The sequence below is a fragment of the Diabrotica undecimpunctata genome, chromosome 3, assembly GCF_040954645.1.
Source record: "Diabrotica undecimpunctata isolate CICGRU chromosome 3, icDiaUnde3, whole genome shotgun sequence".
NCBI lineage: Eukaryota > Metazoa > Arthropoda > Insecta > Coleoptera > Chrysomelidae > Diabrotica > Diabrotica undecimpunctata.
Genome location: NC_092805.1, coordinates 124,815,026 through 124,841,044, shown reverse-complemented (window position 1 = coordinate 124,841,044; position 26,019 = coordinate 124,815,026). Strand labels below are relative to the sequence as shown.

Sequence of the window (26,019 nt, the reverse complement as noted above, 5' to 3'; positions counted from 1 at the left end):
GCATACCTGCCGTGGAACAAAAACTGACACCTGGCAGTAGGTATAAAATGCACACCCATGAAAATGGAGTTTAATAATTTATGTTTAGGGTCGCTGCCTGGGGATCGCCAGGGCACGTCTGGAGCCGGCGCTGGACGTGACAGCATGCGGGACGTCGGTGGCAGGGTGTTGAGGAGGCGGGCCCCTGTCATACAATCAGCTACAGCCCAACAACAAGAAGAACCACAAATGAGCCAAACAACAACACGAGCTCCACCCGCTGAAGGTGCTGCGCTGGAACATCAGCCGGCGCTCACTCAAGCGGGACGACCGAGGCAGCGCATGAAATGGACTGTGTCTATTAACGAAAACATTTTGCGTTTCTATTACAAGGTGACGAACCTCGGTCGAGAAACGATCGGCTATCGACAACAACTGTATGCCGAATTTTGCAGGGAGTACCCAGAGATTCAAGTATCTGAACAGCGAATAGCAGATCAATACCGGGTAATTATAAGAAATAATCTTATCCCAGAGGCTAGACGCGATACTATCAGAAGCAAAGTCGAACGGGAGATTCATAACCAAGAGCTAGTTGTGGATCAAGTCCATAATCAAATCCCAAATGAGCAGATTCCTGAGCCCATCATACAAGAAACTCAACCTGTTAACACGCAGCAGGACAACAACGAGTTGCACGATAGCCTGGTAAGAGAAATGGCACGTGCCGTACAAGAGTTTAATGGTACAAACCCACTTAGCAGACCACCGCTACCAAAAATAAACTCTTGTAAGAAACTAGGTGCGCTGTTACAAATTATGAACACTGAAGTCCTACCCAATTATATCGTGGAAGCCCATACATTAGAATATTTGCATATGCTGATTTATTGTGCAGCCACAGCAATTGCTAATGTTATGGGCATTAAGATCAGAACACGGCGGGGAACTAATACCGGAAGGACTGAAAACAGAATTGCACCCTGGGAAAAAAGACTGCTGAGTAAAATTGAATTATTGCGCAGGGATATTGGACAAATTACAGAATACATCCGAGGAGTAAGAAGTCGAAAAGTAATTAAAAGAACTGAAGAAATAATTCTGAACACTCCAAGACACTCACAACATGATCCAGAGAACAACACAGCTCAACACTGCCTGGACACATTAAAACAAAAACTCTCTGTTTATTCAGGTCGCCTAAGGAGATACAAAGTTAGTAACAACCGTAAATGCGACAATATACTTTTTGAGAATGCAGAGAAGGCTTTCTATAGAAAACTTAATTCCACCGTAGAAAATGTAAATAAATCCTACCCAAGCCAAGAAGAAATTCATGAGTTTTGGGGAAACCAACTTTCGACGCCAGCTACTCATAACAACAATGCTGGATGGATTGAACAAACGACGAACAACTGTCAACACTACAGTAATATTCCTTATGAACCATTCACCACTGAAGAAGTCTCGAACATTATCAAAGAGCTTCATAACTGGAAATCTCCTGGACCAGACGGAGTTCAAAACTTCTGGCTAAAGAAGTTTTGGAGTGTTCATGAGCTTTTAACAGTATTTATTAATAATATTATTTCTAATTCACAGGAAATACCATCATTTCTTACTCAGGGAACCACTTATCTAATACCGAAGGATCAAAGTAACACCCAAGATCCAGCAAAGTACCGCCCAATTACTTGTCTTCCAACTTTGTACAAATTGGTCACATCCTGTGTGGCCCGGCGTATCTACCAACATTGTGCTCTGAACTATATCATAGAGCCTCAACAGAAAGGATGCGCTAAGGGGTCCATGGGCTGCAAGGAACAACTTATTATCGACTCAGTCATTTCTAACCAGGCATACAACAAAAAAAGAAACCTTTTTACTGCCTTCATTGACTACAAGAAGGCTTTTGATTCAGTGCCGCATGAATGGCTTATAGATATATTGAAAATATATAAAGTCGATGATAATCTCGTGACCTTTTTGAAGCATATAATGGCAGAGTGGAAGACTAAAATTCACCTTCAAATACCGGGTGAAATTAATATCGAAACTGAAGATATCCCTATTAACCGGGGGCTTTTCCAGGGGGACTCGTTGAGTCCACTTTGGTTTTGCCTAGCAATGAACCCACTATCTCAGCTGCTGAACTCTACTGACTCAGGTTTTAGCATCAAAAATAACAACACTATTGTAGCGAAGCTTAATCATCTGTTGTATATGGATGATTTAAAATTAATGGCTTCCACTCGAAACCACCTAGACGAGATGCTAAAAACTGTAGAAAATTTCTCAAATGATATCAGTATGAATTTTGGACTAGACAAGTGCCGTATACTAAACATAGTCAGAGGAAAGGTTCAGCCCGGAGGTTTCGATATGCAAGATGGCCAAAACATCGAGGCAATGGGTGAAAATGATATGTACAAATATCTCGGAGTAAAACAAGCGCGGAAAATTGACCATAAACAAATGAAAACCGAACTAACTTCGGAGTTCGTGCGAAGAGTAAGACAACTAAATCGGTCATATCTTAACAGTAAAAATTTGTTTAAGGCATTAAATACGTACGCCTGTTCCGCGCTGAGCTACTCATTTGGTATTATAAAGTGGTCAAAAACGGATATAGAGGGTCTTCAGCGGAAAGTAAGAACACTTCTCACAAAGGCGCAAAAACACCATCCACGTAGTGCAGTAGAGAGAACAACATTAGCGCGGTATCAAGGGGGAAGAGGACTTATGGATATAGGTGAGCAATTGGATAAACAAATTGCTAATTTAAGAACTTATTTTCAGGTACAGGCTGAGACGTCTACTTTACATCGAGCAATTTGCGCAGTAGATGATACGACGCCGCTTAAACTGAGGGAACAAGAAATGCGCATAAACCACCTGACTAAGCAAGACAAAATGCGCACCTGGATGAGTAAACCTCTGCATGGGCGACATCTTAATGAGATCAGCCAAGAATATGTCGACAATACAGCGTCGAACTATTGGTTGACATCAGGAAAGATGTTTCCCGAGACTGAGGGTTTCCTACTTGCCATTCAGGATCAGGTTATTCCAACTAAGAATTACCTGAAATATATTGTTAAAGATCCTCAAGTCCAAAATGACAAATGCCGATATGGATGCCAAGCCCAAGAAACCATCCAACATCTTACCGGTGGCTGCCAGGCATTTGTCGGTACTGATTATAAAGAACGCCATGACTCAGTAGGAAAGATTATCCACCAAGAACTAGCTGACAAACTGGGACTTCTCCAAACCGACCATCTTCCTTATTATCAATACGTCCCTGATAGAATGCTTGAAAATGACAACTACAAGCTATACTGGGACCGCACTGTGCTTACAGACCAACTAGTGGCCCATAATAGACCCGATCTCATACTAGTTAATAAAATTACTAGGCAAACAACACTTATTGATGTGGCGATACCCAACACCAATAATATACGTGTTAAATACAACGAAAAGATCGCCAAGTACAGAGATCTAGAAATACAAATCAGGAGACAATGGAGAATGGAAAGTACCCAGACGATACCCATTATTCTTTCTACCACTGGAGTCATCCCGAAGAGCCTCCTAGAAAACATAAAAAAGCTGGGTCTAAACGAACATCTATATAAGATTATGCAGAAAGCTGTGTTACTTTCGACGTCCAGATGCGTACGAAAATTTTTGGGAGATACACCGACATACCAAGTCACCTAGGACTCGATAACATGGAAAGAGTCCCACCAGAGCTCAATCCTTTTGATACCGTAGGTATCTGGGATGAGTGAATTTTCCCCTTAGAGGGAGTGTGAGCCGTATGGCTAAATCTGGATAAAGGTCTTTATTTTTCCTTCAAATTCATACAATACACAAAATATATAATTTATATATGCATAAAATACAATAAGAAAGAAAAAATGCCGAAGATCAGTTGGTGCTGATTTCAAGAAATCAGTACCTCTGCTTTTCATCTTAAGCAAGAGAAAAAAAAAATATAATATATTTTTTTGCATGTTATGTAACAATCAATTAAAAACTCTAAACAAAAGAAACATTTATAATTTAAATATTGTCCAAAAACTATCACACAGTTTATACATACTTCATAACTGGTTATCAAATAGTTGCACATGTGTTACTCACTTAGCAATTTAGATTTAAAAGATTTCTTAAAAGATATAATCGATTTTAATTTTAATTCTTTAGCTATTCCATTATATACTTTTGATATTTGATATGTAAATGAATTTTTGAATTGTTCTGTACGATGTGGCGGAGCTGTAATTGTATTTTTATATCTTGTATTAACATTATGTATGTCAGTTCTGTATATAATTTTTTTAAAAAGATATGCTGGTAGAGAGTCTTTGATAATTTTGTGGAAAAGACAAGCAGCATGTAGAAATCTTCTCTTTTCCATGTTCAACCATTTTACATGTTTTAATTTGTGAGAAATAGGCTGGTGTCTTCTTACACCACAGATCAGACGAAGACACGAATTTTGAACCACCTGAATTCTTCTCCTGTCATCTGAACTAATACAAGGCCCATACACAACATCTTCATAGTTAAATTTTGATAGTACCAGACTTTCGCACAATATTCTTTTTACGTTGTATGACAGATAGCGGCAATTATGGTAAATTGTTCTTAGACTGAGAATTGCTTTACTCACACAGGTGTTAATATGTTTTGTAAATTTGAGGTGATTATCTAAAGTTAAACCTAGATTTTTGCACTAGTTACAGGTTTAATGATTTCATTATTAACAACTATTTCAATGATGTTACTCATTTCCAAACACACCCTGTTTGGACTAAAAACCACCAGATTAGTTTTTTTAGAGTTTATATTTAATGCATGATTTCTTGCCCAAGCAATCAATGATTTAATATCTTGATTAACAATCTCAATAGCACTTGCTCTGTCAACCGGGTAAAATGAGTGGTAAATTTGTGTATCATCTGCATAGAGATGAAATTTACAGGTATTCAAGGAGGTACCAATATTGGTGGTGTATAAAGTAAATAAGATTGGACCTAAGATTGAGCCCTGAGGTACACCTGACAAAATGTTTAGAAAATCAGAGCTTCTTTCGTCTACTTTGACGCTCTGTTTCCTGTGATGCAAATATGACTTAACCATATTCAATGCATCTATGGAAAAGCCGATTGACTTCAAAATTGCACAGAGCAGTGATCGATTGAGAGTGTCGAATGCCTTAGAGAAATCGATCAAAACTAAAATGGTAACCTTACCCATATCTCTTTCTCTCAAAATGTCATCAGTTATTTTAAGGAGTGCTGTTTCACAGTTGTGAAATGGCCTAAACCCAGACTGAAAATCAGTTAAGATATTATTGTTAGAAATATAATCACCAAGCTGCATTTGCATAATGCGTTCTAACACTTTTGATAAAGTAGGCAGAATACTAATAGGTCTAAGATCCTTATATTCGATTGGATTGTTACATATAGGTATGGGTCTAATTATTGCTTTTTTCCATTCATCTGGAAAATAGTAACTCGAGAGGCAACAATTCATTATATGCGTTATATAAGGAATGATTAATGGGCAACATTGAAGCAACATTTTTAAGTTTAAACCGTCTGAACCTAGAGCATTAGATTTAATAGTATATAACAATTTTTGCACTAGATCACAAGATACTGGAGTAAAGGTAAATTGTTCGCGATTAGGTACAGTATTTAAATAATTGTCAATTGTATTTTGATTGATTGTTAGATGTGGGATGCATGATGTGTAGTACTGATTAATCTCATAGGGTTCTTTTAATGTTTCTGGAATTGTGTGTTCTGTCTTACCAATATTAATGAGTTGTAAATTTTTCTAAGTATTTTTTATATTTATATTTTATTTTAACATAAAGTTTGTGTTGAAAGAAAGCTTTTTTTTCATTCTCACATGCTAATGTATAATTTCTAATCATTTTGTAGTAGGTAAGGTGAGCTACCTCCTTAGTTTTCTGCTACTTTTTTTTAGCCTGATCTCTTAGTGACATAAGAAGTTTCACATTATCTGTTAGACAAGGATTATAATTTTTAGTAAATTTAATCTTTTTAAAAGAAGCATGTTTGTCGAAGAGAGCCACAATGGAGCTGCTTAAGAATTTTACTTTTTCATTGATGTTTTGAATGTGATAGATGTTGGCAAACAAAGTACAGTTTAAATCAAGTAAAAAAAGATTTACATCAAAGTGTTTGAAATTTCTAACAGTCTTAAAATAAGCTCATGATGTGTTATATGGTCAAGAGAATACACACCAAAGGAGTTTATTCTATTTTTGTTTGAGACAATTATATAATCAGAGTCTGCGATGTAGGGGTTATATGAGTTGGCCCATCAATAATCTGTACCAAATTAAAACTGTCAAGTAAGTCATTAATTTTATGAGCGCATACATTATTATGTACATTTGGCGCATTCACAATTTCATTCCAACATTTGGCATTCCACATTTTTAAGAAATTGAGTATGCAGGCATCTGTTTAAAATTAATGTTAAAAATAAGCATTTAGTGTACTTCAGTGAAAGTGGGTTTTAAATAAATAAAAGTGATTCTACGAACGTTCAGTTACCGATGGATTCGAAAGGACAAAATCGGTATAATCGGGACACTTGTTTATAACTTTTTATTCAAAATATTTAAAACAAATTATATTATATTACTTATATAAAGGTCATTGTGGAGAGGCAGTGAATATATTTGGCCACCAAAGGTGAATAAAATACTCTTTGATGTTGCTGTCGAGCTTTCTAATTTGTTTAATTCTATTTTAACTAGAATTTTATCTAATTTATTGGCTAAAATAGTTTTTGGTTACTCTTGTCAAAATAAAAATACCGTTCTGAAGCTATTTTCTTGTGGCATTTTAAATTAATTACTATTTAAATGGGAATAAGCCACAATTAAAGGTTAAAATACGTTTATTGACGTTTCAATTTCCATTTCGGAATTCTTAAAACCGGTTGTGTACTTTTTTTATGAAAGCAGAGGTTGTCAAAATGTTTCATATATTTATTGATTTCTACTCATTAATACGTTAGCTAAGTGTTTTTAATAAATTAATATTAAAACCAAAATTTTAAATAATTTTAATACCAACCATAATCTACCCAAAGGTAATTTAAAAAACTGTTTTTAAAGTAAACTGCCATAATAATAATACCAGACAAAATTTAACACCGTTTAAAATTAACAAAATACATGAAACTATTTAAAGATTTATTACTTACATTCGTTCCATTTAAAACACAAAATATTTTCTGTAAAGGACAATGTTCATCCAACACGTTATACTTTTCATTATAAAATACATCTAGAACATAGTGCAGTGGTAACGGTGATTCTGAGGAATGTTCTTGAACTAAAACGTACGCAGTATAACCATGAGGTATACCGTATCCTAAAAGCAGCCATGCTTCCACTTTTAATGCTAACAAGTAGCAAGTTAGGGCTATACAATGGTCGGTTATCGAGCCTAACATGAAATTAATTAATTGCTAAAAAGTAAATTATTAGTTTCTTAAGATGAAAGGTATATATCATAGATTTGAAAATATAAAATAAATATGACTATCTTGTACAGACAGATCCAACTTTTAATATATGATTTACTCACTTGTAAACTAATTATTATTCACGTTTTATATCATAACTTTTTGTACGAGTGTTTTATCTTTTGTAAGATGATAAAGTTGAATATTTAGGTCTAACCGATCTATTATTATTTGCATTTCTGGCAACATTAAAGCCAACGTTTAACAAGGTATCCCCGAAAATAGTGCGTTCCTTCAAGGTATGGATATAATACACAATTTGGAGCAAAAAAGTCCTCTAACATTTTTTTCTAAACTTAACCGACACATCGCCATCGCAGTGAAAGCGCTTAAATGCAGGTAATATCTGCACAATAATTATTCCTAGCTTTAATAATGTGGCGTTAATAATTATTGTTTAATTCATAAAAAGTAATTAATGCAGCGAAGCATAGTTTTAACCCTAGTACCACAACATGGGGTCGCTCGTGACCCAGCAGTTTCATTTTTCTTAAGCACGCTTGCGCGCAGTTAAGACACTGGGCTGAAATTCCACGTAGTTTCAGCCATGGTACAATGAATACACAAGGTATGATACATAATGTTCCAGAATCGGTTCGCTTCCACGCATGACGTAGTCAAGATCGCTTATTCCCGCAACATTTGAATGTAGTTGTATAGGAAAGACTTTTAATTTTAAGTTTTTTTTATATAATTTGGCTAATTTAATTATAGTAATTATAAAGATATGATAAAATTATGTTATTATAATATGTATCCTTTATAAAACATATATATCCTTTATAAAACAAGTTTTAATTATCTTTTATTACACGTAGGTACAGGTTAATTAACTTATACTCCAGAGTTCGATATTTCAGATGTTTAAAAAGATACAGAAAAGTGGTAATGGAGGTACACAAAATTTGTACGTGTATATACCTACTGCACTAAACACAAAAACAAAATAAATAATGACAAAGTCAACTTTATTTATATCGAATGAGCTAGCTGGCCATCGAATATGAGTGTAGTGAGGGCACACAATATTGCACAACATTTAAAATGACATTTTTGTAATATTCACACATAAAATTATCTTGGTTTTGTTTATAATAATGATAACATTGTATATTTTAATAATGATAACATGATTTAACAAAGAAAAATATGTTATTTTGGAAGATGCTAAATCGATTTCCTCCGAAACAGTTCTTATTGCAAATTGCATAGCAGGCTGAGGCTAGTTTCTTACTTAACAAATCAATATGAAAAAACCATTTAAGGTTTCATGACTAATAATTAATAAAAATAAAGATTTAGATTTTAGATGTTGATTTAGGCAAATAAAGACTAGGTATTGCCTCAGGTTTGAGTTTTAGACCCTTTTTAGAAACGTAATTTAAAAGTTCCTGTTGTAGATTTCTTTGGTAATCTTCAGTTTTAAAATGTGTATAACAAATTCTTGCAGTATTACAATTAAAATTATCCTATCTACAACAAGATATAATCCACAGTTTTCTGGTCACGCTATCTTTAGGAATTGTATGAAAGCTAAAGATTTTATCTTCATTGTCACTATTGCAACAAGCAATTGCACAGCGTACTTTGAAAAAGGTACAAAACCAGATATACAATGGCAAATAAAAACTTTCAGTTTTACAAAAAAATACTATACAGTATAAATAAATAGTAACTAAACACCATTTGTATAAAGACACATATATAAGCATATATCTAAATTATTTTTCTATTATAAAATAGATGACTCAGTCAGTATTAAGATACTTTAAAATATATTTATTATCTCATAACTTGCAATTTGCAATAGTCACCATTGATAACCGATATTATTGTTGAACTTTTGTTTTTATACAAGCTTTCTGTCTTGCCGGTGTAAAGTCGTCTGAAGTCGATATTTATTGTGTTTTGCGTTTGAACTAATTTGTGTCTTATTTTCATATTATTATATTGTTTGATAAGTAAATTTTACATATAATAATCGGTAGGTTATAGTAATGTGTATATTTTTTATTTTACTAAATTTCATTATAACTCATCTAAAATACCATATTGTACTCTATTTTGTTTTTATTTCAGTAAAACTGCTTGGAAGCGAGTGACAGTGAATCAGAATAAGCAAATCTACTACTATTTACCTATTCACAGTATTTCCTCTGCAGAAAATTTTTAAATTTCAAGGGATTTGCATACAAAAAGAGTACTTATATTATTAGTATGTGTATGAAAACAAAAATAAATATTTCGCCTGAATCTCTAGGAGAAGTAAAGGTTTTACGCTACTGAAAATATATTTTTTATTCAATTATAACCAAAACAAAACATTTAAAAAAAAATTAGATCACTTTTTAACCATAATTTCAAAATTAATGTGTACGTTAAGCTGTAATAATGGGTTCGAGGTGGTTCAGGCGATCTTAACTACGTCACACTCCTGGGCCAGCTGTCAAATGTCATGCGCAATATCATACCTTGTGTATTCATTGTACCATGGTTTCAGTAGAGAATAACCGAACACACGTGTGTTCGGTTATTCTCTGGTTTCAGTTCCCGTTTGTAGGTTCCGGTGTGTGTACATATTTTTTGACCTGACTTTCGTTTTCGCGGATAAGGATTTGCATTGGTTTTGAACCCACGTTGTGGTTTACGTTATAATATTGTGAGGTAAGCTAAATTCATTATTTTTTGTTTTGGGTTGTTTAAATAATGATTTATTGTAGGAAAATAGCTGATAAAAATTTAAAACGAGTTGCATTCCAACTGCAGTATGAACGACGGCGTCATCTTACTGAAACAGAGCTTTGGAACGAGTTATACAAAGACGAGAATGACGATCTGGCATAGGAGGAGTCGTTAGATGAAAACGATAGCGAAGACGAGGATGTCTTAATAAACGATTCTGATGAATGAATTATTAGAGAATTACAGGAGGGAACAGAAAATAATGAGAAAGCTATGGAAACATATGTCCGTCATGAATTTTTTGCTCGTAATGGTTTTAAGTGGTATTCGCAGCCATTAATTTCGAAGAGAACGAGGACCTCGGCAAAAAATTTAGTTGTACATTTACCTGGCCCAAAACAAAAATGTAAAAACACTACTACTACTACTAAGGATTTCCACAGTTTTCACTGTCTTCCTTCACTCAACCGTTTTCTCCAATTTTCCCTGTCATTCCAGTCTCCATCTCGCAGGGTTCTTTTCTCCATAGCCTCGTCGATTTCATCTCTGAATGACCTTCGGGGTCTTCCTCTCTTTCTTCTTCCAATCGGGCTCCATTCTGTGATTTTGTTTATCCAGCGTCCTCTGTTCGCTCTTCTGACGTGGCCGTACCAGGATAGTCTCTTCTCCTCTATATAGTCGATTATGTCTGATTGCACTCCCATTCTCCGCTTAATCTCTGCGTTTTCAATTCTGTCTCTTTTTGTAAGTCTACAGCTTCTCCTCAGGAACTCCATTTCTACTGCTCTTATTCTACCTCTATTTCTCTTGTTTATTGTCCAGTTTTCGGACCCATATGTCAGGTACTTCTTGTCAGGGTGTTATATATTCTCTTTTTTGTCTTTATCGTAATGTTCTTATCCCACAACACTGAGTTTAGTTGTCTTATACAGTTTCTTGTTTGTCTCAGTCTGTTGTTTATATCTTCTTCTGTTGTTCCCTGGTTCGATATTATGGTTCCTAAATACTTGAATTTATCTGTTCCATTTATTTGTCTTCCCTCGTCTATCTCTAGGTTTCTCATATCCTTGTTTTCTGTTGTTAGGTATTCGGTTTTCTCTAAGTTTATTTCCATTCCGTTGTTTTTATATTCATCTTCTAGTTTTCTGAGCATAAAGCTGAGATCTTCTTCATCTTGTGCGATGACTACTTGATCGTCGGCAAAACTTAAGGTGTATAGGTATTCGTCTCTTACTGGTATGCCCATTCCTTCGCACTTTCTCCTCCATGGTTTGAGTGTCTAGTGTAAAAACACTAAAAGACCGAAAGAAATATGCCAGCTATTTTTTACCGATTAAATTTTAGAAATAATTGTCAACAGCGCAAATAGAGAAATAGAAATTTAAAAATCAAAGTTTACTTCGGAACAACGATACATACAAGAAACACGTAAAGCAGAACTTATGGCTTTGTTTGGGCTTTTATACTTTGCAGGACTTCTACAGAAGCACATATTTCCCTCGAAGACATCTGGTCAGAAAAATTTGGCTTAGCAATATTTCGCAATACACTGACAAAAAACCGGTTTAAATTTCTTTTAAACTGCTTGCTTTTTGATGACAAAACAACTCGAGCAGAAAGAAAAACTTTCGATAAATTAGCAACAATAAGAGAAATATGGGATCTATTGATAGAAAACTGCGAAAGCTTCTATAGTCCTTATCAATATGTAACTATAGATGAGCAGCTATAAAACTTTAGAGGTCGCTGCCCATTTAAAATGTACTTACCTAGCAAACCAAACAAATAGGTTATTAAAATTATTATGATGTGCGACGCCAAAACTAATTATAATATGTGTTCTGCAATTTCTTATACAGAAAAATATCCAAACAGAAGGCCTTAAGATGGTTCTATTCCAACGCAATATGTTATGAAACTATCGAAAACAATAGCAGGAACAAATCGTAACATAACAATGGACAACTGGTTTTCATCGATCGAGTTGGCAAAAAAACTTCTTGAGAATAAACTTAACATGGTAGGAACTCTTCGCAAAAATAAAATAGAAATACCGGTACAATTTCTAGATGTAAAACGCAGTGAAGTCCGCTCGTTAGCGTCTGCTTTTTCAAAAGATGTAACTTTAGTATCCCATGTTTCAGAAAAGAAAAAATGTGTTCTACTTATAAGTTCTATGCATTTTGGAGACAAAATAAATGCAGAAACAAAAAAGCCTAAAAACACTAAAGGTATGATCGATACGTTTGATCAACTCTATCATTCGAAGACAGTTGTCCGAAAGACGGTGGCCTTTAAGGATTCTGTATGGAATGTTAGATGCTGCTGGAATCAATTCTTTTGTGTTACATCAATTTCAAACATTGCCGAATTGTAACGTCCGTTCTATTTTTCGCAAAACTTTGCTGATTCTTTGGTGGAAGATTATATAAAGCAAAGAGTAGAAAATAATCGACTGCCAAGAAAGTTAAGATAATCTCTCAGACAATACCTTGGATATCATGACGAACTACCACTCCAAGAGCCACAAAAGTGTTCACGTCGTTGTGATTTTTGTCCAAGAAATGTGTGACCGTAAAGGACGCCATTTTGTATTCATTGTGGAAAAAATATATCTGCAGAACATCAATTTAGCATTTGTGAAATATGTAAATCTTAATCTTGATTTAAATATTTTGTATTGGTCAAATTTGTTTATCATGTTATTTTTACTACTAAAAAAGGGTTATTTTATTTTGTTGTTTATTTGTTAATCATACTCTTATTTCGGTATTTACTGTAGAAACATTAAACTGTCATATAACAAACTATTTAAAAATGAAATAGTACCAAATACATTTTTTTATTTATCATATTTGGGCCAAGTCGCTTCACTACTACTAGTGAGTATAGTAGTGTCTGGGGGCTCGGGAGACTGAGACCTCGGAAGCCCTGAAGAAGACATCAGAGAAGATGTTGAAAGCTCGGCCCAATGGATATGACGCGGTTCAACCCAGAAGACAGGTGAGTTTATTATTAATTTTTATAATAGTATTAATCTTAGCTCTAAACTAAATTCATTCTCTAGTTACCGATGAAATAAACAGAAGTCACCGCGTGATATTCCAGTCTATATTCCAACTATTCCCAACATTAAACTGGTCTTAAATTTTCCACTAAAAAAAGTTTATGAAAATACAACCACCTATTATACATAAAATTTTTTGTTTATGATTTTGTTAAAGATCTACACTTCTAGTTTTTGTAGTAAATCTATACAGAAATAATACGGTTTTGTTCCAATTTTAAAGTTAATATATTAATCTGTGGATCTAGCTTACGTACCAAATAGTATATTATATTCTTGTAGATTAACTTATTATACTTACATCTGCAGCTAACCAGATATTGCTATAAAAATGATTTTTTTCCGTAAACGGTATAAGCGAAATGTACCTCAAACATTGCTCAACTGTAACGTCAAATTCCCTATTATTAATTTGGGGAGGCTCAAGAGCTTTGATATAACGTGTTATACATGTGGTTTTACCATTTGCGTCTAAAACTAGAGCATTAAATTTTCGATGAGTGTAGCTATTGTTGAATATTTTATTCCATTTCAAAACATGTTCCTGAATATACGGAACTTCTCCGGATTTAAGTTCTTCCTAAAATTGTATTAGAAAAATGTACATAATACATATGAACCTATAATCAGGGTGTAACAAAAAGGAAGGTCATTAATTAAAACGAATATTTCTTAACCTAACCTACCTTAGTACAAATATGCACACAAAAAAATTATAGCCCTTCGAAATTACAAAATTAAAATCGATTTTTTCGAATATATCGAGAACTGTTAGAGATTTTATATTAAAAATGGACACGTGGCTTTCTTATGGCAAGAATATCTTAAGAAAACTTAACAATGAAATTTGTACACCCCATAAAAATTTTATGGAGGTTTTTTTCCTTTAAACCCCTCAAATGTTTGTATACGTTTCAGTTAAATTAATATTTTGGTACCATTAGATATACACAATGTTTTTAAAACGTCTTTGCCTCCAAGTATTTTTTCGATAAGCTAGTTTTTATCGAGATAGGGCTACTTTTTTATGTTTTAAAAATTCTCTAGTCGGGTGTATAACACTTGTTGCTATGGTCACGATGCATTAAATAGTAGCATCAACATTACATATTGTCAGTAATAAATATTCCAATTAATATGCATTTAAAATTATTAAGAAAAACTAAATTTTCTATCCCAATGATGTACACGTTTTCAGAAATGGCAGATATCAATTTAATCCTGAGTAAGTTTGAGCAGGCTAAATAATTAGGATTTTAAATAATTATTGGTAATTTGGTAATTATAGTTGGATGCCAAGGGAATAGTGCCAGAAGCTGTCAGGCGTTATGCAGAAAAATATCCTTATCGAAATACACCAGGCAGGCGATTATTTCTCTCTATATAAACTTTTTCTATAGAAACGAGTACCTGATTTTGAAAGCAATTGAAGAAGCAGTACAAGAGTAGTAGCGGCTCAATTAGATGTTTCCCGCATGATGGTTCAGTGAATCTTCAAGGAACAGCAGATTTATCCTTATCACTTAACAAGCGTTCAAGAATTACTGGATGACGATTATCCTAAAAGAATGGGATTTTGCGATTAGTTTGAACTGAAAACACACATAATGTCAATTTTAATAATCATGTTTTGTTTACCTATAAAGAAATACCTTTAACAGAAATGGCATCGAACCATCATAACACGCACATCTAGTCTAAAGCAAACCTCGACGCAAAAACAGTCTCTCACCACCAAAGACATTTTAAAGTCAATGTTTGGGCAGGAATTGTGGGTAATAACCTAATAAGGTGAGTTTTTCTTCCAAGCAATTTAAACGGTAAAAATTATTTGCACTTTTTACAAAACGTATTATCAGAGTACTTAGAGGAGGTCAATCTCACAGTCAGGAAAAATATATAGTTTTTACAGGATGGCGCTCCAGTGCATTACCATAATAAAATAAGAGATTATCTTTTCGATCAGAATCCTGGACGTTGGATTGAAAGGAGCCCTGATGCGCACATTTATCGTGGCCACCTAGAGGTACAGATCTTAACCCAAATGACGTTTGCTTCTAAGTTTTATAAAAGGGTACGTCCATTCCTTACTAATTATGAACGAACAACATCTAAGGAATGGAATCATGGAAGCTACAAATCGATTTCGTCAGAAGCCGATTATGGTAAATAATGTGGTTATTAAATTACATGACCATTTATTTGGAACACAACTGTACACTCTTTTATAACATTACTTATCCTAATTGTATTTAGTACTTAGTTGAAGTTACTATGAGACTACTTCATAGTTACTAACACGTGATACGTTCGTGATTACTAACTTGCCATCTTGACGTTAATTTTGTTCTGATCTCTGAGATAATAATCGTTGTCTCCTTAATAATAGTCCTTGCTATATCAGCAGTCATTCATTAGTGGGTCAAGTTTGTTTTATCAACCTACGACAACAATACGGTCGCGATTCACAATTCTGCTGACTTACACTTCTGCTTATTCTTTTATGAATGTCCTCGATTCTAATTATTAAACATATTTTATATAAACAAATGCGAAGTGTGTTACACGTTCCTTTTGACTAATTCTTTGTATGAATTGTAATATTTTAGGGATAATACCAGACCATCCTCCTTACGGAAAAAGTTCTCTCTTGCAACTGTCTCATTCCTCTCTCCCTTTTCCTTCGGAAAAAGAGAAATTTTCAATCTCAAATAAGTACTGTTTACCTATGCTACCATATAGATATACATTATCTTAATTCTAAAACATATGTGGTAAAAATAGTTTATTCGTTTGCCCTATTGGATTATTTGTTTACGTCGCGATTGTTCATTTGCTCTGTCACTTTTCCCGCGATATCACTAATATTGTCTCCTAAAATCACCGCGTTCACGTATGTCTACTGTTTGTAAACGTATAATCTGTTTTTATGCACCTCCCTAATCTTTCCGGTATCTAGCCTAATTTTACAGTTAAGATTATTTACTTCTGTTATGACAAAAGGACCTACATAAAGACTATCAAACTTATTATTTTCTTCTCTTTTGAGGAGGACTAGATCTCCTATTTTAAAATATTGAGGTGCTGCGGTTAGCTTGCTTGCGTCTTGTCTTCCCTTTTTGTGCTTTATTAAGAGTGTTTTAGCTCTGTCGTGTGCAATTTGTAGTTTATATCGGAGCTCATTATAATAGGCATCTATGTTATAGCATGGTTGAATTTCCTTTGTGAAATCTTCTGGTAAATTTACCTTTCGACCATACAACAATTCAAAAGGTATGTAGCCGTGATATGCATTAGGGTTAGTGTTGTATCAGTATGTGAACATTCTGCAACACTCCTCCCAATTTTCCCTGTTTTCGTCTATGAATGATCTTACGTATTCATTTAGTGTCCTATGTAGTTTCTCACAACTTCCTATTGACTGAGAGTGATATGCCGGTGAAAAATTGTGTGTGATCTTTAGCATTTTAGTAAATTCATTAATTATTTCAAATTTGTATTCCCTGCCTTGATCCATTCTAATCTGTTTCATGAATCCGTATGTGGGTATGAAATTATCAAAAATTCCACGAGCTATCGTTTTGGGTTCTATATTAGCTACTGGGATACTTACTGCGTATTTCGTCAGTTCGCAAAGCATCGTGATACAGCATCGATTGCCTTCATTACTTTTAGGGAATGGACCTATCGTGTCAATATACACTATGTCCCATGGTTTTGACGAAGTGTCCGATATCACAAATTCTTCGATATCTGTAATCTTGATAATAAATGTATTCTTTTTGGTTTATTAATTTGGCATTTATGGCAATGTTTAATATATTTACGTATGTCCTTTTCCATATTCTTCCATCTGAATCTCGCTTCTATTTTCTTTACAAGTCTATTATTTCCCACGTGACCTCCAAACATCGGGTGATTGTGGTATTCTTTTATTAGTCTCAGTTTTTCTTGGTCGTCCTCTATGATTTCTGGTACTTCGCATTATGTATATTACTACATTTTTCAATATCTTATTTCCTTCGTTTATAAATTTATCAATTGTGCACATTTACATATATTTTTGCTTTACTTATTGCATTCTCTACCGCTAGTTTATCAAGCTGTACCAACAATTGACCTAAATCAAAGTAGCAGACCTGTGCTCTGCACTTGATTATTATTAAACATATTTTATATAAACAAATGCGAAGTGTGTTACACGTTCCTTTTGACTTATTCTTTTTATGAATTGTAATATTTTAGGGATAATACCACACCATGAATTTACAAAATATTCGATTTTTCTTCTTAGAACGGTAAAAATATTGATTTAAGAAAATGTAGGTTATTTTTAACATTTGTAAAATCCACCACATATTTTTAAATGGATCAGTAAGATTATAGAGATCTGGTAATATAAAAATTTATTTATATTTTACATTTTATTAGGTACTCAGAAATTTTGAAACATTTCGATAAAAATTGGCTTATCTAAAAAGTACTAGGAGCCAAAAAGTTTTTAAAATATTGTGTTTAACTAATGGTACCACAATAATAATTTAATTGAAACGTATACAAACATTTAGGGGGGTTTAAAGGAACAAAACCCCCATACAATTTTTATTGAATGTACAAATTTTACTGATATTTTTTTTTAATATATTAAAAAAAACTGATTTTCATTTTATAACTTCAAAGAACCCTAACTTTTTTTATGTGCCCATTTGTATTTTTTGTGTATACAAAAATTACAAAGAGATTTTGTAAGTCTGTTGCAATTATCCTTACCATGTTTGGAGCCAGTTTAGGTACATTTGGTTCTAAAAATATATCCAAATACAAATAACTTCTATTAATAGAAGAACCAATGAGTTTGGGTGATTTATTCTGTGATGTTGTTTCTGCTTCATCTTCATAATCGAACAATAGATATGGAACTTTTATTTGGAAATATCCCGACATCTGTAAATGCATGTAAAAATAAAGCTTTTATAGTTGTTTTGTTTTTTCGGGGCACTAAACTCAAAGGACATGATTATATAGAAAAAAAGTGATATAAATATTGCGTGTGTTGATATTCTATACTTACACTGTCCAAGCAGCATACAGCTGAAAGCAAAATATCTACGCCTCCAAGCCAATTAACACAGTTTTTGTTAAGTTTTTTAATCTCAATGTTGCTTTCGTCATATACATTTACACTTATTACTCCTTCTAATGAATTCGGATTTAGATAATCGGAATGAGAAGAACTAAAAATCAAATTATTATTATGTACACATGTATTGGATTATTAATAATAAGCATAATATTAAAGTAAAATTAAACTTCTACAGGGTGAGTCATGAGGAACTTTACATACTTCTACCATATGTAGAGTTCCTCAGGGAGCATATCATGTGGCCACTAAAAAATGTCAACTCCTCTTCTTTATTAATTAACAGGGTGATTTGTGTAATTGACCATTTATTTCATTTAACTGTAGTGTTTATACGGCTCATTTGATTTTTTTAATTTTTGCATGATACAGTACACTACTATCAAGCATTCGACTGGTATTAGCTAAACTAAAAAATTCCAGGACTGGCTTTGAAAAAATTAATTTAGGGATTCGTATTAAATATTATACCCTGTATATATTTTTTTTTAAAATACAATAAGTGATTTTCAAACTACATAAATAGCCAATGAAAACGACAAATGCGACAATGTTGTCGCACTTTTATTAAATTTTTAGTGAACGATCAAATCTTACCAAAAATAGAACAACCATAATGAAGTATCAAATTATGAGGTAATTAATTTAAACAAATGTTATAAATTTCAAACATTTGAATTGAAATGATAAACTGAGTCACTGCACAACAAAAAACAGTAACTACTAACAATAACGAACAACAATTTAAAAAAAAAACTAAAAATATGTCCATAGTTATGATAAACCCATAAATTAGAACTGGAAAAGATACAATAATGGTAACAAAATAAAAATAATTCAAAATAGATTATCGAAATGGAACCCTGCAGCCTGTACACATTTTTGTTGCCGAATTGTTAATTGACGTATTGAATTACGGATACTCTGGGGATCGTTTCTAATAGTGTTACAACAATGTATAATTCTATTAATTAATTGTTGTTGGTTATTAATATTCACTGCGTAAACTAGTTGCTTCAATCGTCCCCAAATATGGTAAACAACGGGATTGAAATCAGGGGATCTTGAAGGCCACGAAATAGGACCTGCACCTGTTGCCATAAATATTATTGAGATGTTGTCTCACTGCCAGTAAAAAGTGTGGGGGTGCCCCATTATGCTGAAAATACATCCCTTGGATAGTAACGTTCGCGTTGGCAAGCAAATTCGTCAAAATATTTTGTAGAAAGTTCAAATAGACCTGCCCTGTTAAAGGTCCATCAAAAAAGTGAGGACCTACTAATTGGTTATTTATGACACCAATTCACACGTTAACCGAAAACCTTAACTGAGAACGACGTTCTCAAATAGCATGGGGATTTTCTTCTGCCCACACATTCTTCTGTCCTGTATAGCGTTGGTCGATTATTGTTAATCCATCTACAAAATTCCAACCTATCGATCTTATCTCCAGCATGTAGTCGCTGAACCATTTGAATGTGATATGGGTATAGATTATTTTTTTGTAAGACTCTACTTACTTTTGATTGAGTAACAATAAATTCTCGACTTACTTGTCTAGTGCTTATTGCAGGGTTCATAGTAACGGCGTCCATAATGTCATCTTCCTGCGCTTCATCTACATGTCGCTCTGTTGTTCCACTAGGAAAAGTGCCATTTTCTCGCAAATAATTAAAAACTGACCCAAATGTTGGATGACTGGGAGTTCGACGATTAGGAAATCTCCTGCGATATTCTCTACTAGCAGCCCTACCATTCCCATTACAGAATCCATAAACAAATATTATGTCTGCATATTCTGTGGTCGAAAACTGATGTGGCATTTTGAACGAAAGTAACAAAAGCTCTACCAAAACTAACACAATGTACTTAACGTAGATATGACAGAAGAAATATGTATTCTTGTACACATAAATAACAATTGATAATGACAATAATGACAATGGGTATAAAATATCAAGAAACGTCAAACGGTCAACGCCAACCTTCATTTTAAACTTTTTTAGATTTATTTTTATTTAGTACAGTTGATGCAATGTATTATTATTTGACATAAAATTTTAATCATTTACAATCAAAAAAAAATGAATACATACAAAAGGTTTGACTTTTTAATCAATTTAATTTATTATTTATCACAAAAAAATAACGCCCCATAATACGATCTATGAGTAAAAATTTAAAATTGAAAAACAATTGATTCTATCGTAGAGATAATACAAAGTGACAGTAAAGATGTTAATTTTCTACGTATTAGATTATGTTGTAGGAACTCATTTTAGTTAAAATGTTTGAAATTTATAACATTTGTTTAAATTAATACCTTATAATTTGATACTTCATTATGGTTGTTCTATTTTTGGTAAGATTTGATCGTTCACTAAAAATTTAATAAAAGTGCGACAACATTGTCGCATTTGTCGTTTTCATTGGCTATTTATGTAGTTTAAAAATCACTTATTGCATTTAAAAAAAAAATTATACAGGGTGTAATATTTAATACGAATCCCTAAATTAATTTTTCCAAAGCCAGTCCTGGAATTTTTTAGTTTAGCTAATACCAGTCGAATGCTTGATAGTAGTGTACCGTATCATGCAAAAATTAAAAAAATCAAATGAGCCGTATAAACACTACAGTAAAATGAAATAAATGGTCAATTACACAAATCACCCTGTTAATTAATAAAGAAGAGGAGTTGACATTTTTTAGTGGCCACATGATAATGCTCCCTGAGGGACTCTACATATGGTAGAAGTATGTAAAGTTCCTCATGACTCACCCTATATATTATATTCCTTTAACCCTTAACTACCGAGATCCGGTATTTCTTACCGGTGGACGGTCCCAAAACGCGGATTTCGTTGTATCCACACCACTTACAATTTCATGTGTCTCAGTAACTCTATATGGGTAAAATGTGAACTGTTTATAATAATTTTAGTGTTTTTAGGAAAAAGTAAAATAATGAACTCTGAAAGTCATCCAGGACCTTCAAAGATGGTTAAATTTGGTGGTAAAAATTTTGAGGAAATTTTGCAAAAATGGTATGAGGAACTTGATTCTGGCGCAAGTGATGTGGACTTAGATGCAGGGTATTTGCCAACGGACCATTATACTGAATCACTAAAGAAAGAAAAAGCACTCATATTTGCATAATGTGCAAGACTCCGATATGTTTGCAATGCACGGCCAGAGTTTGCAAGGAATATGACACTTAATTTTTTTGACAATGCACTCTTGATAATGACTTTTTACCTCTTGCAGATTTTTTCTCATGGATGTATAGATTTATTTGTATGATATTAGATTGCTTAAAATTTTTTCCTACAATCAGACAGCTTGTGTTAAGGTGGACCAAGAGGTTTCAGCTAAAGTTTCTATTAAGCGTGGTGTCAGACAGGGATGTGTTATGTCACCGATGTTGTTTAATGCCTACACTGAACCAGTTTTTGAAATAGCGTTAAATAATCGCCGCGAAGGTGTTAAGATCGGTGGTGAAATTATTAACAACTTCAGATACGCCGATGATACCGCAATAATGGCAGTAAACAACGAATGCACTGAAAAAGGCTTAACAATCAACGCAAAAAATACAAAATGGATGGTGGTCGGAAAAATAAATATCGAAGTCTCAGTACTAAGATTAGATAATAAAATCCTGGAAAGGGTGGAACACTTTAGATATCTGGGTAGCTGGATTGACTGCAGGGTTGAAAGTGACGAGGAAATTTCGATCAGAATAGAACTCGCACGAAAAAACTTTATTAACTGGCGTTCTGTATTATGCAGTAAAAGTCTGTCGTTGACCACACGTCTAAGAGTATTTAAGTGCTACGTCTGGTCTACTTTGTTCTATGGATGTGAAACCTGGACAACACAAATAAAAAATCTTAACAAATTAGAAACGTTTGAGTTATGGTGTTACCGTCGCATGCTTAGAATCCCGTGGACAGCACACATATCTAACGAACGCGTGCTAGAGACCGTGCACAAAGAACGAGCATTGATCAACATCATCAAAATGAGAAAGGTCCAATACTTCGGTCATATAATGAGAGGACCTAAATATCGCTTACTCCGGTTAATCATTCAGGACAAAATCGAAGGAAAACGTTGGGTCGGAAGAAAACAACTGTCCTGGCTGCGTAAAATTAGACAATGGACAGGTCGAACGGTCGAGGAACTGTTTCATCTAGCTGCCGACCGAGAATCATTTCATCAGCTTGTCAATATGACGATCGCCAACGCTTGAATACAAGCACGGCACACAAAGAAGAAGAAGATATATAGATTATGCTAAATGCTATTTTATGTTTCTTTTATGATTCTTTATTAGGTTTCTTTATTTAAAAAAAAATCTAAATTTTTGTTCGTAGCATTTATGTCTGTTTGTTTCAATAGACCAAAAATGTTACCAAAATTATCCTTTAATATATTATTCTTTAAAAATCTTGTGTTTTATTATTAAAATCACTCATTTCACCTGTTTTCCCATATCTACACACTACAAAAAAATACATAATGTATTCTTTTATTAACTTTATATTTGACTATATTTTATAATGACCGGTAAAAAATATCGGGTCTCTGTTGTTACGTGGTAATAATGGAATGTCTATAGTTGTTAAGGGTTAATATTGCCAATGTGACTGTGAAAATTACAGAATGATGCAATATATATTTACTTATATTTACTTCTCTGTAAGTGCCTAAACTTTTCATCATTCTTTCTGTTTTGAAAGTCTGTCAAGTTTATTAAGTGTATGTATTTGATTTTGTTATTTTTTAATTTCGGTAATACCAGTATTTTTATGTCTGATTGTAATGAAAAACGTCGATTTTTATCATAGTTATTTATTTTTGTGGCCGGAATACTAAAAACTTGGTTAACTACATAAATGGCCTTTTAATTTGCTAAAATTGGTCGTGATCTGAGCAGGTCTGTCTCATATTTGTGCATGTTACTACTATGCCGGTAAATGACCGTTTTGGGGCAAAAATTTGGATTTAGGTTCCTCTTACCCTCTACTTTACTTTAACTTTACGACTTTACTATACTTTACGACCTGAGCCCAAGGTTTATTTTACTTAGGGGGTGCAAACCACCCCTTCTTGGGAGTGAAATAAACATTTAACCCCAAAATAAATTTCGGATAATAAAGTCCGGAAATGAATAAACTTACTAATTCTAAATAACTTTTGTTATAAAGACTTTTTTTACTCAGGTTTTTTCACAGAGGTGGTGAAAACTCTAACCCGCGCCACCGTCGCAGGTATCGACATTCTGGTATTTCTATCTTCTTAGATTACTAACAAATGAGCAGCTAGTTCTTAGTCTGTTAAGCGCTCTCCATACCGGGTCAGATAATTTGTGTCCAGCCGCCGCAAAAAGTGTTGTGGTAGCTGACGCTTGCCATAGATTTATGCTGCGCGTTTCAAGTACTTTGGAGACAGATCTTGACTTTTTCTGAATGCTTTTTCGAGATATTAGTCAGCTTGGCTGATTTTGTGACCCTATAAGGTGTGTCTTCGATCCGACTCTTCTTTCTTTCGATAAGTTAGTAAACTAAACTGATGTTTCAGGTTTATGCTTAAGTTGGAGTTTATATAACTATATTTACATATTATGCATAATACATAATATTGCTAATTAAATAGTATTGATTGCCAATTGCCAACTAAAATTATAATTCAAAATGACTAGCAACATTTTTTGGTAGAAACTCATAATCAATACTTACTCTAATGGTATTGCTAAAATTTCATTCCAACTTGCATTACTACCTGTGCTAGTATTGGTTCTTGCTAATATATTATTGTAACTAACCTCAACATATGGGCATAATTCAATATAATCTATTTCATCTTTATTAAAGGTACCTTTTTTTCTTCTTGGCAAGTTTTTGGCACTTATGACGTTAACTATCACATTAAGCTTGCCTTTTGGAATTTCCTGTAGTTCATCTGAACTATTTTTTTGTAAAATAGGTAGCGGCTTGCTTATCTTTGGTCGCCATCTAAACCAATTAAAAAAGTTGCGTAGTATAGTTGTTACCATATAACTGTAAAATAATTGGTATTAAGTACTGAAATAAGCAATTTTTTTGCAGAATAGTGGTTTTAATCTAAATCAAGAACGTTATTCCAAAGTCCAAAAAATCAAAAATTGAGATTTTAACTGCATCGTATAACCAAGAGACTGTTTTTTTAGGGGGACGACAGAAAAAGAAAATAAAGTAAATTTGAAGAAGAAAATAATTAAGTCTACGTTGTGCAATAGTGGAGTTACTATTTCTCAGTCAGTTACTCGGATCTAAAATTTTAGAATTAAATCCATTGCTGCTTATATTTTTAATGTAGGTTTTTTCAGACCATAAAGAAGACCATTCTACAGTCATATTTAAAGGGAATGAAACAACTTTGTCAATAATAGATCATATAAAATGTTTATAATGCAAAGATAGTCATTATGGTGTTCGAAACAAAACAAAAGTGTTATTTACCACCTGAATTGTCAGTGAAAAAATTATATATGTGGTGTCACATACAATAAACAGTATACAGTAAAAATACAATGAAATATCCAATAACTTCGTACTCTAAGATATTTGCCAAAAAATTTAACTTGGATTTTGGTCATCCACGGACAGACGTATGTTCTTATTGTGAATTGAACAAAGAGAACTAATAGCTGCGACAAACATGGATATCAGGAACAAGATCTCAACCAACTTAAATTGCATGGGGTATTATTATAAGGGGTAGAAAATTCGGGACAGAAATTATTGGGGCGGAGCAAAATAATCGATACTTATGCGAACGGCACTTAGGGTTTGTTTGGAGAGCTGGGGTCGTGGATAAGTAAATGGCAAGGGGTTTGGATTATGGCAACTACAAAAATATGAAACAAAAGGTCATGCATCTCTTGGGACAAATAAAACAAAACACAGAATGGAAACAGGAAACACCTCTAGTAATTTAAAAAGGACGCCACTTCGAGGTACCTAATTATAACTATTACAACAGCTAGTTGTAAATATCGAAATAATTATTAAAAATGAAAAACATATCTTTTTCAAATGAAACACCAAAAAATAAACAAAAGAAAAAAAAATTAATTTATTGTGTCTTACCACAAACAGTTATAAAAATAATGACATAAATTTCATGGGTTTATACCAAAATAAAATATAAAAAAGATATAAATAGACAGCTAAAGTTAAACCATAAAATTTACAACTTTAAATATTACAATTTTTATCCTGTATGAAAGCAATTATTGTTATTTAAAAAAATGTCTACTTTACTTTACAATTTATACCAAAAAGATACCTGGATTTCACTTTATAACTTTAAGTTCCTGAGGTTGAAAACTGGAGTTGAACTCTCACACTGCGAATTGGACCGACCATTTGAGGCCGAAGCCGGCAATGAACACAAAACTTTGGACTCTGCCTCTTAAAAAACAGGAACAGGTAGAATTAGACTGCATACACATTAGATTCTACTATTAACTGCTACTAAAATTATTTTCCATAACGTAAGACGAAGATTTCCATG

General features: G+C 33.3%; 1 protein-coding gene across 2 annotated transcripts in view; it reads right to left on the bottom strand.

The window, feature by feature from the left end:
• Positions 1-26,019, bottom strand: part of Cc2d2a (Coiled-coil and C2 domain containing 2A) — a 104,852-nt gene that overhangs the window by 12,607 nt on the left and 66,226 nt on the right. The window contains exons 9-13 of one of the 2 annotated variants that reach the window (XM_072526847.1): positions 24,201-24,521; positions 18,390-18,552; positions 18,089-18,262; positions 13,620-13,898; positions 7,246-7,512 (exon numbers count right to left, since the gene is read on the bottom strand). In XM_072526847.1, the coding sequence (XP_072382948.1) occupies positions 7,246-7,512; positions 13,620-13,898; positions 18,089-18,262; positions 18,390-18,552; positions 24,201-24,521 (1,204 nt within the window). The remainder of the gene's footprint in view (positions 1-7,245; positions 7,513-13,619; positions 13,899-18,088; positions 18,263-18,389; positions 18,553-24,200; positions 24,522-26,019) is intronic. The other variant, XM_072526849.1, reaches the window with a different exon arrangement.